Genomic DNA, 17,366 nt, shown 5'->3' with positions numbered 1-17,366 from the left:
ACAGGGCAATCATTAAGCAAGGACTGCCTGTACCAACAAATAATAACTAATTCTGGCCTCAGTGTTTGTTATGAGAATTCAAGCTTTACCAAAAAGGAGGTACAGTGGTACCTCTACTTAATAACACCTTTACTTAAGAACTTTTCTAGATAAGAACTGGGTGTTCAAGATTTTTTTGCCTCTACTTAAGAACCATTTTCTACTTAAGAACCCAAGCCGGGGAAAATTTCCCAGGAAATTTGAGAGCGGCGCGAAGGCCCAGCCAGTTTCCTGCTATTCCCCCTTTAATCCTGGCCATCTCAGGCTTTTCTGGGCTGACAGAGGAGCCTTTCGGTGGCGCTTAAGGAGACTTTGGCAGTCTAGAGCGAACAAAGCATTTTCCTTTCTCTAGGCACTTGGAGAGGGAATAAACCTCTGCCAGCGCCCAGAGAAAAAAAACGTTCCCTTCGCTCTGGGCAGTCCAGAGCAAACAGAGTGTTTTCCTTTCTCTGAGCGCTGCCTCACAGTCCCTTTTTTTACTTTAAGCCTTAAAGTTTTGCATTTTTTTGATTCCCCTCACCTTACCTTCTTCCTTTAGCAGCAACTGTCCTCCTCTTCTTCCTCCTCTTCCTCCTCCTCCCACCCAAATTCCAAGCTTTTATTTCTTTCCTAGTGGATTTGCACGCATTATTTGCTTTTACATTGATTTCTATGGGAAAAATTGCTTCTGCTTAAGAACGTTTCTACTTAAAAACTGGTCACGGAATGAATTAAGTTCTTAAGTAGAGGTGCCACTGTATATCCCCGTTTAAAGATTTTCCATTTTTCTTCTTCCACAATGTTCAAAATGTCTTTACTGCTACAAAAATAGCTCTCTGATGACTAATAATTATTAATTATTAATATTAGATAGATTTTAAAGATCAACATACACAAAGACTATAAATTGTTTTATTCATTCTTCTAGAATAAATTTACACAAACCATAACAGTTTCCCAAACAATTGTTAAGACCTTTAAGCCTGTGGTTCTCAACCTGTGGTGCGCAGACCCTTGGGGAGGGTGCAATGTCATCACAGGGCAACCGCAAAGGTTTGAAGAAATGTTATGATTTAAATCTTGAGTCAGGGGTCTATGGCCATGGCCCGTGGTCACTGAAGGTATTTAAAGGGGGTTCAAGGTGAAGAAAAGGTTGAGAACCAGTGCTTTAAATAACTGAATACTGTATAGGAATTATGTGAACATCTGATATTCATTATGGGAAAATAATATGCAGGGTAATTATTAGCCAATTTTGTTGAAATAGGCCAAGCCCACCATTAAAATGATAAAGGGGGCATATCATCTTGTCATGGTTTAACAGTAGTTTGATTCATTACTCTGCTATTTCCTGATAAAAGCTACATCCTTTGGAGTTTAGATTTGGCTTACAGTGACGCCATCAAGTAATTTTTAGACAAGTTCACAAAGAAAAGTATGCTTTTTAATCATATAGAAGGACTTCAGGCTTAATGGATAACTTCAGAACTTTCTTAAGTAATAATTCCTTTGGAAATACCGGTATACTGTATAACAGCATTATGTAGTAAGTCCAAGTTTAGTTACAAAAAAAGGTTGCCATGTATCCACAGTTTCAATATACATAGATTTAAGTAGACTAATTGATTTTCAATTTATGAATTGTAAAATAAAAGTACCTGGACAAATATAAACATCTAATAGAAAATATCTACTTTATGTTACTACTAGGGATATTTTTTTCAAAAATACATATTTGTTGCACTTTTAAGGCATTCAAAGTACTTCAATAAAGTATATGTCAGTCGAAAATTAATGAGGATATTAATCAAGCAAATGTAAATAAAAGACTACTAGATTGGGATGTAAAAATCAGCAGTTGAGTTTTAATATTTCTTTGCATCATCTAATGCCTGTCTGGATTTTTTGCAGTATAGATCTTGTAACTGTGGATAAACAAAGTTGACATTGACATTTCATTTATCTGAAACATCTACTAATTACATTGCACAAGCATTCAATATCTTATTAAAATAAAATGACAATTTAAGTTAGGATTATATGATTATTAAACTAATTTTTCGTTATAGTTTCTGTCATCACAGTCCTGAATTTTGAATGCATAGAGCTTGATTTGAAAGATTTTCTTTTTTATTTACTCTCCACCCTTAGGAACTTGAATACATAAAAATATGTACACCACAGTTGAAAAGCAGACCATCTCTAAAAAAATCCTAGCCCTATCCATACGGACCTTGTAGTTCTATCTTCAGCTACCCATTAATGTTAATTGGGAATGTTGGTCACCAATAGACTGCCTATTTCTGCCAGTAGAAAATTAATATAATAGCAAGCTTCTGTCTATATTATTCAAATGGTGAATGATTGCTTGTTGATTCTGAATCATTCTTTTCATAGAAGTCCAAAATACAAGCTTGAGATAATGAACTGTTCATTACTTTTCATCACCAGCACAGAACAATAACAAGAGTAATTTAATTTGTTTTAGACAAAGGACAAGAAAATCTGAACTAGTCATCCATCACACAAGGTATGTGGAAAATACCTAATGCTCAGCTATTTTATTACAGCTTAATCACGCATAAAGAAAAATGTATGTTTTTAAACTTAATGCTTTTCCTCTAACAAGTCCAATTATTAGATATTTGTACCAGCATAAACAGGTTTTAAAGTCTATTCTAAAATACTAACCTGAGTCAGTGAGTATTAAAATATTTTTCAACATTGAATATTTGAGTAATAATTTGTTATTCAAGTTATATAGCTGTTCATTTCATAAATGTGACTCTGGAAAATGAAGAATAAAAGCAAACAATAAAAAGTAAACTTTAAAAAAAATAACTATTCTTGCCATTACTAAAATAGTACTTACTGCTAGATTCCATTATTCAAGACTAAAATTTTAAACCGATTAAGAGATTAACTTCAACTCTCCACAGATTCTTCCATATAAAGATGTGTTATGTATTTTTATACTTATTTCTGATGGCATGAAAGACATAATATTGCACTGATCACTCTTCAAATGACACTCTATGGAGAAAACAACTTTCTGTCTATCAAATGTAGAGAATTGGAATAAAATTAAACATGGATATAATATATTAAATCAAATAGCTGAATTTCAACACTATTAAACACACCTGACTTGTCACATTCTTTTTCAAGTGATGTTTTATATTATTAAACCAGAAAAGATGGCCCAGAGTCCTTTGGGAGTTGGGCGACATATACATTTAATTTAATAAATAAATAAAAGATAACAGTAACATGTTTCACATATGGTTAAGCTACTTTAATATTTACATATGGCTACAAGGAGCAAACTACACAGCGATAAGCAGCTGTTTAAAAAAAACCTCAAGTATAAATGGTATGAAGGAAGTGGTTTGTCAGCTGCCCAACTTCCTCAGACCTACATATAATGCAATCTAATAATACTAAAAGCTTAAAAATAATAAAGAACGTATTAACAATACTAAGTACCAATGAGTCATCCTTCAGTTTAGGGAGGTAAGAAAGCTCCAATGCTTTCTTGATTGATTCCTTAAATCTTGAAAACAATAATAAAGCTTTTTAAAAACTAGAAATTAAAGTTGCTGTGCTGCATTTGGAATACTGAAAGGAAAAATACTGTAAAGGTGAGGTGACTATGAATCAAGAATTTCTGTATATTTTTAAAAGAACACATTATTGTTAAGCGTGACCTGATGTTATTATCTCTTAACCAGCATCCCCCACTGTGCTGTTAGCAAGGACAAATACTGTACTTGAAAGAAAAAATGGAGCAGGGCTCTTGGCATCCTCACCCAAGTTACTAAATACTCCATCCAAAGAAAATCAAAGCAATTTCACTTTTGTAGTCCTTCCCTGACAAACAACACCAGCTAAAATAGACTTTTTTGCAGATCTTTTTTTTACCATGAGGCATGCTAGGATACATTTTTATTTGAATGTCAAGTTTAAATATTTCCAAGGTTCTTGATGCTGTGTAACACATATTTGTATATATAATGCATATTTTGTGAAATAGGCTGCTGTGACTTACTTTCAACATAAGAAGAATTGAAGAAATAATATTCTAAGTTTCCTTACGCATTCCCTAGTGAGCTGAGTCTAACTTTCATATACAATATCTATTCAGGTTATCCAAGACAACAAGCACTGAGTATTATTACATACTAAAAACATTGGTTTTATGAAAAATTAATATCTTAATTCTTACCAGCGAGCTTTATTCCAAAGACTTATTAATACTTTACACGTTTAAGAAAAAAGCCTCACCTTGAGCCCAATTTATACTTCTACATCAATTAAAACCAAAGTAGGATAACAACACTAAAAAAAAGCATTCTAAATTATAGGAAAACTTAAGATGTTTTTGATGGTAACATTGTTTTTAAATCTACTTATAAGACTGACAGGAGCTGCTTATCATATAGTATAATGCCCTGGGAATCTGCAGGCATGAGAGAGTCTGAATTTAACTGGATTGCCAAAAATGTTCTCTTTCTCCCATTAGACATGAGAGATGAAACGTTTTCCTATATTTCTTTACTACCAATATAGTAGTATACATTCCATTTTTTCACCTCCTCCTGCAATCTTTTCACCTCCTCATTCAAGGAGAGCGCTCATTCTCTAGGCCAGGGGTGTCGAACTGAAGGCCCGTGGGCTAGATTCAGCCCCCATGTGATTAGATCTGGCCCACATGGAAAATGTAAGGGGCCAGACTACATTGCTTTGACTCATTCTACCCCCATTGCTTTGGCCCAATCTACCCAATACATCAGGCCAGTGTGGCTTTATCCCAGTCTACCCAATGTGAAGAGGTAACATCAGGCCAGTGTGGCTTCAGCCTGGTCTAAGCAATACAAAGAGGAAACATGGCACCAGTTTGGGGAGTGTCATCAAGCTGGCCATACACAATCAGCTGGCCATGCCCATCCAGTCAGCCACAACCAATGAGTGGCATCAAGCTTGTCATGCCCCCCCCCCCAGGTCAACCCCAGCCCTGATGCGGCCCTCAATAAAATTGACACCCCTGGTTTAGGCCATCCTTATAAACTTGTAATGGCAAACCTATGGCACAGGCACACGGAGCCATATCGGAGGGCACACGAGATTTTGCAGTGGCAGCTCCAGCACACATGTGCACGTTAGCCAGCTGATTTTTGGCCACCAGACGCTTGGGGGAAGCATTCCCAAAACCCCAGAGGCAAAAAAATCCCCCAACAGACAAACCGGAAGTTTGGGGAAATGCTATTGTGCTTCCTGAAGCCGCGGAGTGCAAAAAAATAGCACAATGGGCGAACCGGAAGGGCGTTTTCTGAACTTCCAGGTTGCTCATTGTGCTTTTTTTTTGCACTCCGGAGTTTCAGGAAACTTCCCTGAACCCTCTGGAGGGCAAAAAAAAAAAGCACAACGGCAAACCAGAAGTGCATTTTCCCAGGTATTTAAAAATAAATTTGATCATTATTTTTTACCTACCCGGGTTCAGAAAGGCCTGTGCGCATGTACAGGGGCAGTGCGGGGGGGTTGCACATGTGTGAGGGGAGGGATGTGGGCACGTGCACACATGGCAGCACACACACGCCTTTTGGCATGCGAACCAAAAAAGGTTCACCATCACTGTTATAAACCCTACCAAGAGAGGATATACATAGGATGAACAAACTTGCAGAACTGCTTTGCAAAAGGCAATTGTTTTTTCTGACTTTGCATACTTCCCTAAGTCACTGGATTCATTCCAAATGTGTGGTACTAAATGGTGAAAAGACTATCTTTTCTTGCCTATTTGCCTTCTAGCTCCAAGAACGGCAGTAAGTATGTTTTGCTGTGTGAATGGTAATGAATGATTTTAAATCTTATTAGAGTTTTTAAAAGTGTTTTAGTTTATTAATTGGATTTTTAGATAGCTTTGTGGTACAGTATATTGTTTTTGACATGTTGTGAGCTGCCCCGAATCCTTGGAGAGGGACAGCATACAAACAAACAAACAGACAGACAGACAGACAGACAGATAGATAGATAGAATCTGATCAAAGTGAGAGAACAGTGATTGGAAAGACAACTCTATTCTTCTGAGTTGTTCACCATTTTCCACTTTGAGTCACAAATCAAAATTGTGTGTGTGTGTAACTGATCCTCACCCATAATGGAAGAAAAGGTGTTTTGGTTGCCATGACGGCTCAGACCTTCCAAGAATTGTTGCTGCGCATCTCTGCAGCAACTTGTAGGATTTACAGCTGCTATGATAATTTCAGACATAGAAACAACTATTCCGAATTGTGGAGTAAATAAATACATTGCCCACAAAATACATTTTGTTTATGAGTCGAGTTATGCTAAATTTGCATTAGGACAGCTTGGGATGAGGCATCCCAAATGATTTATGTCCAGGAGGAACTATTCAAAGCCCTTTCCTTTACACATGAGACCCCACATTGTATAAATAAACTCAGCCAGATCTTCACAGACTAGATCTTGTGAAAATGGGGGCGGGGGGGAGAGGTCCGACAAACTAAAAACAAACAGAAAAGCCCAGCCCAGTTTGAGCGCACTAACAAAGGGAAAACGTTTGTTTTTATTCTGTCTCCGAAGCACTTTGATTTCCCCAACGTCTTGGGTAGAAAAATGAAAATCGCTTTTCCCGCCCTCTCTAAAAATGAGGGGGGAGGTTTAGGCATTGGGTCCACAACAGCCGAACTGCAGGTGCGCACACGAGAGACCCAATTTGACGTTACTGTATTGCAAGTAGCGGTCTCATAAAAGAGCCCCAAGAGAAGAAATATACACATTCCGGCCCGAGGTGGAAGCTTCACACGTTGCACTCCGAAATTCTGCAGGGAAGAGACCCGCCCCTCCATCGGATCCCCGCCCTTCCACCGCAGTTCGGAACGCAAAGCGATGCAACAGCCTGCGCGGAGGGTATGCTAAGTCTACATCGGGACATTTATTTCTCCGCTCCCTCCCCCCTTTTGAACAAGCCATAGCAGCCCACCCAGCCCCGTTATTTTGGCGCCTAGTAGCGCCTTGCTCTTAGGGAAGAGGCGGCACTCACCGCATAGTAGAGCTTCGGCTTCGCGTTCAACAACACCGGCTCTGCCATGGCCTGGGGGTAGCCCCCCAGGTCCCCCCGACGCTGCAGCATGGCTAGCGGGACCGTCCCCCCCCCCCGCCGGCAGTCGCCTCTCCTCTTGCCCTCGAAGCGCCCTCAGAAGCAGCAGCCGAATGGTGCCCTTCCGCCGCCTCGCAGCGCCAACATGAACCGCATCGCCTCGGGGGGGGGGGGATCGGCTTTACAGATGGCTTAATACTCCGCAAAGTCTCGACGGCTTGGAGATTCAACTACAACTGCAGCCGCCACCGCTATTGCCCGCCTAAGTGGGGCCGAGAGGGCGGGCCTGGATTTCTCCCGGCGACGATTAGCTATCCAGCAGTTTGGAGAGGGAGGGGAGAGCGAGAGCTGGGAAGGCGCCGGAGGCTCGCAAACCCGCCTTCCCTCGGCAGCTGGAAGGAGGGAGCTTCTTTTTTTGTTCCTCAGAATTTTTGTTTAATGGGGAAGATTTGGCAGAGCGAATTATTTGGCGGTAATTGATAGGAAGAAGAAAGTGGCATCCGATTTCTTCAGGTAGCGCGCTCTGAAAGCTGGCATAAAACTCCTGTCCCTCGCCCAGCCAAAGACCACTTAACAGGCTTCTCGTTACTTTAACGTTGCTGTACTTAGGTTGCCACTTTTTGCTTCGCTATAGGAAGACTGGTGAGCCTAACAACTGCACGAACCAGACGTTCAGCAGAAACCGTTCTTTGAACTGTCAGAAAATCAGTTTTTTTCTTTCAACAAAAAAAAAACAATCAAAAAAGGAACTTGCAAAGAGAGAGGAAGGAAAAGGAAGGAACCTCAGGGGAAAATGCAGCCCTGCTGATCTCAATTGGAGCAAGAGATCCATATGAAACCCTCATCGAAACAAATATTGTATTTTCCATCTGTCTACCCTCATTATTCAGTCCACACATCGTCTAAATCAGTGTTTCCCAACCTTGGCAACTTGAATATACTGTATTTGGACTTCAACTCCCAGAATTCTCCAGCCATATATCAGGAGGAAAATCAATGCAAGAATGGATAGTTTGTTCTTCTTTTCCTAATGTTTCAACATAAACTGGAAAATAAGAAGGGGGGGGGATATCTGGAAAGTTCCATGTCCTTCCCTGTTTATTGTTTCATTGAACCTGTTAGAATAAAATTGCTTATCTCAAGAATTTAGGCTCACACCTCCTCCCCCCCCCCCCCCCCGAATTGTACTTACATGTTCCTGAACATACATATTTATTTGGCTTTCACAGAATGAAACCAAAAATGGTTTTGGGAAGGAGGAACAATTGAAAAGAATTCCCTTGGAACAGTATGTTAAAATCAGTGAAAAGTCTAAGATTAATGAAACCAAAGACATAAATTTGTCGAAAAAGGACTAAAACATCTATCTACCAGAAACAATTCTGATGTGAGCTAGATGTAAGATTGTTTATGTAAAGTAAAGAAAAGGATAAAATATATTAGATTGTTGTGGTGCAGCTGTCAGGGCTTCTATGTATATATTTCTTCAGATTTTTCCATCTAAATAAAATATTTCATATAAATTCAGGCAATCAGTTTAAATGTCATATCTTTAATTCTCCTTTGCTAGTTACAGAATAGAATATAATTATTTATTGGCCAAGTGTGATTAGAATTTGTCTTGGTGCATATGCTCTCAGTGTACATAAAGATACATTTGTCAAGAATCTGTTAAAAGAATTTGTTAAAGAAAACTAAAATGGAGTCAGTATGCAAAGATACTATTTAAACTATCCTACATCAAGAAGACTAAAATGAAATATTTACTATTGTCATATACATATGCTATATTTATATAATATATTCATAATTATCCATATTTAATTAGTCATTTATAATAGATGAATAATTACCAAAAATGTCTAAATTTTTTAGAACAACAGTATGGTACTCATATTTTCAAGATATATTTTTGAAAATTAAATTGAGATCTATCCACATTTGTTTTAGAGAACGTCTAAAGTTCTTTCAGTAGCCATCTGTAAATTATATACAGAAAAGAAATAAAAATAAAGGAGCCAAGTTTATACATAATACTAAATTATTATTTTTTTAAAAAAAATTAGGTAAATTCATGTGACACTGTGATGTAAAAACTATGAAACACATTGTGGTTTATGTAAATTTGGTGAGTGAAAGAAGAGAAAATCAAACACGAGACATAAAACAAAAGGTTTATCGAGGTAGAAAAAGAAGGAATGGCCTTGCCATCATTGCCTGTTGTACTTTGGCTTTAACACTACTGTTGGTAGAAGGCAGTGAATGGTTAAAAAATGTTTACTACCACACGGCGTGACTTATTTTGTGGCTGTGGCTTGCCGGCCAGGTGGGAGTGGCTTGACGGTCATGTGACCGGGATGGCTTAAAGGTCATGTGACTGGCTTAAAGGTGGCCAACTTGAAGTCACTCACGTCAAGGGTTCGGGTTAGGGTGCCTTCCCTCAAAGAGATCCAATTTCACTCTCTATTTACTATTACTGAACATCCAAAATATACTATTTAATTCTATGTATAGATTTATTTATTTATTCATTCATTCATTCATTCATTGGATTTGTATGCCGCCCCTCTCCGAGGACTCGGGGTGGCTCACAACATATCAAAGAAAACATAACAATACATCTGGATCCAATTAATGTAATTTTAAAAATCTAAAACTTCTAATATAATTGAAAACATTAATTACCATTCACTCCGTGAATGGTAATGAACATGCCGTAGGTGAACATACATATTACACACAGTCACTCCAAAATATATATTATCTATGATATAAACTGTATGTGTATGTACACACACACACACACACACACAGCTCTTCTAAAATGATACACATTCAACCTAATTTACTGTGATAGGAAAAACATACCCAAAGCCCAGAAGGGAAAAAAAGAAAAAAAAAATCAAAATTTTGTTACCAGTACTGCATACCTGACCATACCCGTAGGAGCCCATCACTGGTTGAAGGCCAATATTAATCTGGCCTTTGATATAAAGAATGCTAGTCTGCTTATCCCTGTTTTAGATACTTTTTTGACAAAGTGATTAAAAAAAATTTAAATGGCTATTTTGAAACAACGGGATAAAACATTTGTTATGAAAAAGCATGATCTAATAATGAGATCTAATTATTGTGATTCCATCTGGCTTCCACAGGTATGTTTGCAAAAACTTGGCAGATACCATGTTTACATTTTGTACAGGAAAGAAAATAGTGTGAAGCTGTCTGCTGTACATGATATAAGCAACTGTTAGGGTTGAGAGGCTTTTCATAACTATAATGTAGATTGTCTACTTTTAGTTTATACTGGATTAGATTGGATATGTTTTTCGATTTACATAAAGTAATGCCAGATAAAATCAAGGATAACAATGGATACAGAATAGATAGAACAGCTGTTGTATCTGAGGTGAACAGCTTCTGCCTTCTAGGAACAACTGTCAATAGCAAAGCAATAATTGTTTGAGAAATGGCTTCAAACTAGCACTTGGTAGTGCAGCCATGAAGATCTTGCAAAAAATATTCAATGTTGTGATACAAAAATTCATATGGTGCAAACCGTAATTTCCGTGTACCATTCTAGGGGAGTGTAAATTAGGTTCTGAAAAAGCAGGCTAGAAAGAGCATTGACACCTCTGAACTTTTATTTATTTATTTATTTATTATTTAGATTTGTATGCCGCCCCTCTCCGCAGACTCGGTGTTCCAGAAGATTCCTGAGAATATTGTAGACAGCCAAGAAAACAAATAATCAAAAATTACAAACCCTATGGGAACACAAACCATATGCAAAACAAGCAACAATGGATTTAGATTAAAATGAATTTAACTTTGGCTGAATATCAATTTAAAATATTCAAATAGTAAGAGCTGTTCAACAAACGTTGCTGGAGGTTCCATAGCCATTTGACAAGGATGCTGTAGTAATGGATCATAGCACTTACAGAAGATTGGACTAAATGATTTCTAACGTTCCTACCAGTGCTTCATACTTAGATGATCCTATAATCCCACCCTAGCCTAAGGCTTCTTTTATTTAAATGGAAGTTTAGAAGGTTTACATAATGTAATAAATCACCTTTTCTTTAGGCAGTTTAAGACATAATTATTGGATACATTCAGTCATTCATATACCAATGTTGAGAAACTGTAAAGTGAAGTCACATAGGATTGCCAGAGCCAATCAGCCAAATGATTACTTAATGCGATATTTGAAACAATCATAAAATTGAGAACAAGGCATAAAATAATATACAGTAGTTCCTAACTGAATGTGCAATATAAGAAACAAATAATTCTAACTGCAAAATTTATCAAGTAAGTTTTCTATTTTTCTGATCACCTTCTGTTTGTAAAGTTTATAAAAGGAGCTTCCAGTAAAGGAATGCATAAACACAATTTCATAAGAAGGAAATATTATATAAATACAGCATGAAATTACATTTTAAATCAAGAATAATTTAACTGATCATTTTAAAAGGGTAATACAAAATGTGTGCCGCACTGACTTGTATAGACTACAGTAGTACCTCTATTTACGAACTTAATTCATTTCGTGACTAGTAGAAAAGTAGTAGAAAAGAAGAAGCAATTTTTCCCATAGGAAACAATGTAAAAGCAAATAATGTGTGCGATTGGGGGAACCACAGAGAGGCCCTGTTTCCTCCCAGGAGATTCCTAGAGAAGCCCCGTAGAGGCTTCTCCCCCACAATTAAGCTCAAGATTTCTGTTCCTAAGTGAAACATTTGTTAAGTGAATTTTGCCCCCTTTTACAACCTTTTTTTTGCCACACTTATTAAGTGGATCATCGCAGTTATTAAGTTAGTAACATGGTTGTTATGTGAATCTGATTTTCCCATCGATTTTGCTTGACAGAAGATATCAAAAGGAGATCAATCTCATGGCCCCAGAATTCTGCAAGCATAAATATGAACCAATTGCCAAGCTCTGAATTTTGATCATGTGACCATGGGGATGCTGCAATGGTTGTAAGTGTGAAAAATGGCTGTAAATCACTTTTTGGTGCCATTATAATTTTGAGTGATCATGAAATGAACTGTTATAAGTGGAGGACTACCTGTATGTTCTTTCTGTTTTTTCAGCTTCCAGGTTTTGGAATATTGTACTTCTCATGGTAAGATCTGCCCCACTATCTAGACCTTCCCAAAAAGCCTTAAAACCTGGCTCTGCCATTTGACCTGAGGTCCCAATGGAGGTGTTCCCTGATGAAGCTGATTAGTGAACTAGGAAGATCTCACCCAGACCCTGTTCTATTCTGGTTCCCTAACTTATTTAACTTCTGTAAATTTTATTGTTAATGTTTTTATGTTTCTATCTCTGCTTTTATGAATTTATAAGAGTCGCCTGACAGTGAGATGGGTGGCATACACATTTAATAAATATATATTTGTTTTATCTGCTTCCATGTTTATTCATTAGCCATGGTCAGAGTTCTCAACATATAAGATTAAAATATAAAAGGAACATATATTAACCATGCATGTATAATGTATAAAACAAACAGGAAATCAATAAAGTTATTCAATCCAATATACAGTGATCCCTCATTTTTTGTGGGGGATGCGTTCCAAGACCACCCGTGAAAAATGAATTTCCGCGAAGTAGAGGAATGCTGTTTTTGTATGTATTTAACAAGTATTTAGACTTTTAACCCCTCCCTGTATGGTTAACAACCCACTGCTGCTGACCGCTGAGAGAGACCAGCTTCTCTCAGCTACCGCACAGGTTGAAGGAGGCCGCCGCTGCAGTCTCCCCCCCCCCCCACACACACACAAACTGTCCCTGGCTCGGCATTCTTTTCCCTTTGCAAAAACCCATGAAATAGCGAATCCGCAAAGTAGCGAGGGATTACTGTAGTACATATATGCATAATTGTTCCTAGTTTGAAACAGTAACTTAACATATTCTGCAGGATTCAGTATTTTCAATATATTAACAAAAATATTATTCTACAACAAGAAATAAAAACACAATATCAAATATACAATATCAATTGAGAACAATTAAAATTACAAGATTATCACTATTTTAGAAATTTAGAAAATATCAATCTTGCTTCTCATCCATTCATATTTACAATTAATTACAGACTAAGAAAAATATCTTAGTTTTAACTTTTACTTTATTTCTTCAAGTATTAGCAATATAATTAATAATTAATAAAATATAATTTCTGAAATAAAACTACAGTGGTACCTCTACTTATGAACTTCATTTGTTCCATGACCAGCTTCTTAAGTAGAAAAGTTTGTAAGAAGAAGCAATTTTTTCCATAGGAATCAATGTAAAAGCAAATAATGCATGCAATTGGGGAAACCTCAAGGAGGGTGGAGACCCTGTTTCCTCCCAGGAGATTCCTAGAGAGGCCCCAGGGAGGCTTCTCCCCGCCTTTTCTGGCCCTGTTTCCTCCCAGGAGATTCCTAGAGAGGCCCCATAGAGGCTTCTCCCCACATTTTCCGGCACTGTTTCCTCCCAGGAGATTCCTAGAGAGGCCCCACAGAGGCTTCTCCCCACATTTTCCGGCACTGTTTCCTCCCAGGAGATTCCTAGAGAGGCCCCACAGAGGCTTCTCCCTGCCTTTTCCAGTTACAGTTTCGGAAGCTCAGGTTTGTAAGTGGAAAATGGTTTTTGAGAAGAGGCAATGTAAAATCAATGTAAAAGCAAATAATGCGTGTGATTGGGGAAATCATAGGGAGTCTTCGGAGAGGGGCGGCATACAAATCCAGTTAATAAATAAAATAAATAAGGGGGGGAGGCCTTGTTTCCTCCCAGGATATTTCTGGAGAGGCCTCATAGAGACTTCTCCCCATCTTTTCCAGTCCTGTTTCCTCCCAGGAGATTCTTAGAGAGGACCCACAGAGGCTTCTCCCCACATTTTCCGGCCCTGTTTCCTCCCAGGAGATTCCTAGAGAGGCCCCACAGAGGCTTCTCCCTGCCTTTTCCAGTTTCGGAGGCTCAGGTTTGTAAGTGGAAAATGGTTTTTGAGAAGAGGCAAAAAAATCTTGAACACCCAGTTCTTATCTAGAAAAGTTCGTAAGTAGAGGCATTTGTAGGTAGAGGTACCACTGTATATTCAAAGGTCTTTAAATGATAGAACAAGAACAAAGGGGAAAATTCAAGTTTGGGCATTATCAGTGGTAAAAGCTGTTCCAGAATTAAAAGTAAATTCCTTAGAAAGCTTAAAAAATACTAATCAGTGGCACTATAAGAGTAGTGATAGAAATTGTGGGCAGAGTCAAAAGAAGAATCATACTAGAATCTTTAGGTAGCAACAAATACATAAATCTAACCCATCTTGAATTCCATTGACCATTATTTAACCCCAACTGGCTAACTGCCAGTTGACTATAGTCACTAGTATCAAGTCACTATTTGTAATAAATTAGTTTAATTGGTACTTCATATGTACTCCTGGTCATTCATGACTGATAGATATACAGCAGTGGATAATCTAATAACTAGTTTTAATTTCTTCATTTTCCCTGCCCCCTCTCCTCTGGCGAATAATCACTCAAAGCTTTGGGAATACTTTGAGTTCTCAAGCAAAGCCAGAATGCAGAGTGGCTGCCAAACTGAACTCTCAGAGCTGTATTTTGTTTTTGTTTTTTAAAGTTGTGCATAGCTCCATAGCTATTAATGCTGTTGCTTTGTGCAAAATTGTAAAATATTTAGTAACGAGGATTTTCTCTTTCTAATTTCCCTTTCAGATCTTGCTGAAATAATTCATATTATTGAAACCCAAGTAAAAACTAATTAAATTTATACATTAAACAAGTTATTGCTTAATGCAAACATCTTATAAGTAAAGAAATTAAAGAAGCATCTCCTGGTTCCTGTTTTATTTTACAGACTTGAATGAGCAATATTTACTGGGCCAAAATGCAATGAACCAGAATTAAAATCTGAACATCACTCCAAGGACTGTAGTACAGAAACCTCTGTATTTTTTCTTAAGGTCTTAAAGTTGCTAAGGAGGCAAGATAAAGTAATGCACTGTCAACACATAGTACAGGGATGTCAAACTGGATTTTTTTGAGGGCTGGATCAGCATTGTAGTTCGTGAGCTGGCATGCAGAGGACAGATGCCTCCTGCAGCACTTTGCTAGCCAAAACAGGCATGGGTGTGTGTGCAGCCCCCAGTGCCTCATTTTTTGCCTCCATGGCCTGCAGCACACTGCTGGCTGAAAACGGGCTGCATGGGGGAGACCGGGGAGACCAAAACTGGGCTGCAGGGGAGCTTCCCAGGGCCTCCTTGCAGCCCATTTTTGGCTGGCAGAGTATTGCTGGAGACTGAGTGGGCTGAAAACAGGCCCCATGGGAGCCTGTTTTGGCCAGCAGAGGCACCCTGGGCCTGTCCTTTGATATTTCCAGGCCAGACCTGTGGGGCCAGGTTTAAAACCCCACAGGCCAGACTTGGCCCACAGCCCTTGAGTTTGACACCCCTGACGTATATTCTACAAGCAAATTGTATCCATATAATTAGCAAGGCATTTATGAAGATTCTTTTGACCAGCATAGATAAATAAATAACAGTATATAAAAACTTAAGTTTTCTTTTTTTAAAAAAATCAGATGAAATACAGAGAACAAGATATTTAATTTTGTATCAATATATTTGATTTTGTTTCATGTTTATGTAACTATGCTATAAGCATTTGCTATTCTTATAAGTTTTAAAATATAAGCTAGATCTTTGTTGGTTTTTTTGTAAAAAAAGCTTTCTATGCCATTTTTCCAGGTTAGAAACAACGTTTTTGCTTTCTATGAATCTTGATAACAGAACAGAAAAAATAGATTGTTACTGACCTCTTCAAGTCTTAAGTTTGCTGATCCAATCATCTTGCAATTTATGAAACCTGATTAATCATATAAGTTATTTGTACAAGCCTCAGAGAAATTATCTTACTGTGTACTTCATTCAGTAAAGTCCTTTTCTTTTAAGAGGAAATATCAAGTCAGTCTTACACCAAAGACTAAAATACATTTAGTATTTTTATTTATCCTTCACTTCGGAAAACAGTTTCTTCCCTGTCATTAGTACTCCTCCCTAAAAACTCTGCCATTGTCTACTAGTGTAGAATTGCTGTCCTATTTGGAAACTATCTTACAAGTTTGTGAATAGGATAGGATATTCTTGAATCGTTTCCAATGCTTCCTTTATTATTTACTAAAACCCATGTTATATATCAGATATCATTCAGGAAAACTATAACTCATTGTTTACATAATAATTTATTTATTTATTAATAGAGTTGAAAGGGACCGTTATATACTTTCATAATATTATGTTTTCAAATAATATTTGGAAACAAATTATATTCTCTGCAGAGCAATCACATTCTGGGACTTGGATGCTGGACTGATTTATTTTTGGAGCTTAAGAATATGCTATTCTTCTGTGTTGCTTGTCTCTGGAATTCTATAAAGATTGTTTTACTACATATATGTCCGGCAGGTTGCTACTTTCTGTTGCTATCTTTTCACCACCACTAGGTTACCAAGATATAAAATCAGTTACACAATGTGAATATTGTAGGAACTGGCCTGCATTAGGCATGCTGCTATACATGTCCTCAATTGGTATGTACTAAAAAAGAATAAGGTAAGTATTTGACTAAGTTTTTGGTTCTCTGAATGAAGGCAGGCTGTGTAAGTAGACCTGTAAAAGGAAAAAGGAATGGCACTGAAAGGCAGAACGAAGACCACTTACCAAAGCAATGGTCAGATAAGCAAGGGTTAAGTGTGTTTAATTTGAGAAACATTGCACCCTAGTTCACATGAACATTCAGGTGTGGGGGAGCACATTTAAACTTACAAAAATGTTACTATAGTTATAATTAAAGTAGGCCTAAGAAAGCAATAGCATATTCTGATCTGACCTGTATGACAGTGATTTCTTAGTCTGATCTATCTTGCAGGAATGCCAGCATCTGGCACTGGTGTATGATAGGTAAGAGTAAAAATAATTGAATGAAGCAAATCATTTATATTAATGTGAAAATCAATCTTAGACATAATATGTATTCAATCAAAAGAAAGGTAGTGTGAAATAACCACAAAATAATAATAATAGAATACAACAATATACCTATTTTTCTATAGAAGGCCATAACATTACAACAAAATATGCCAACATTTAAAACATTCTGCAATAACGGACCAACTAAAACATTTGGAAAATGAGGGGAATTACTCAATGAAAGAAATA

At 37.5% G+C, this 17,366-nt stretch overlaps 1 protein-coding gene across 5 annotated transcripts in view; it reads right to left on the bottom strand.

Moving 5' to 3' along the window:
* The window catches only part of ARHGAP6 (Rho GTPase activating protein 6), a 372,896-nt gene that overhangs the window by 210,453 nt on the left and 145,077 nt on the right, over positions 1-17,366 (bottom strand). The window contains exon 1 of one of the 5 annotated variants that reach the window (XM_070750827.1): positions 7,082-7,356. The exons of the other annotated variants lie outside the window; for them this stretch is intronic. Coding sequence (XP_070606928.1) covers positions 7,082-7,171 — 90 coding nt within the window. The 5' untranslated portion in view covers positions 7,172-7,356. Of the gene's footprint in view, positions 1-7,081; positions 7,357-17,366 lie in introns of those variants that run through there. 5 annotated transcript variants of the gene reach the window in all.

The sequence above is a fragment of the Erythrolamprus reginae genome, chromosome 4 (genome assembly GCF_031021105.1).
Source record: "Erythrolamprus reginae isolate rEryReg1 chromosome 4, rEryReg1.hap1, whole genome shotgun sequence".
Classification (NCBI taxonomy): Eukaryota; Metazoa; Chordata; class Lepidosauria; order Squamata; family Dipsadidae; genus Erythrolamprus; species Erythrolamprus reginae.
This window is presented reverse-complemented; position numbering and strand designations above follow the sequence as displayed.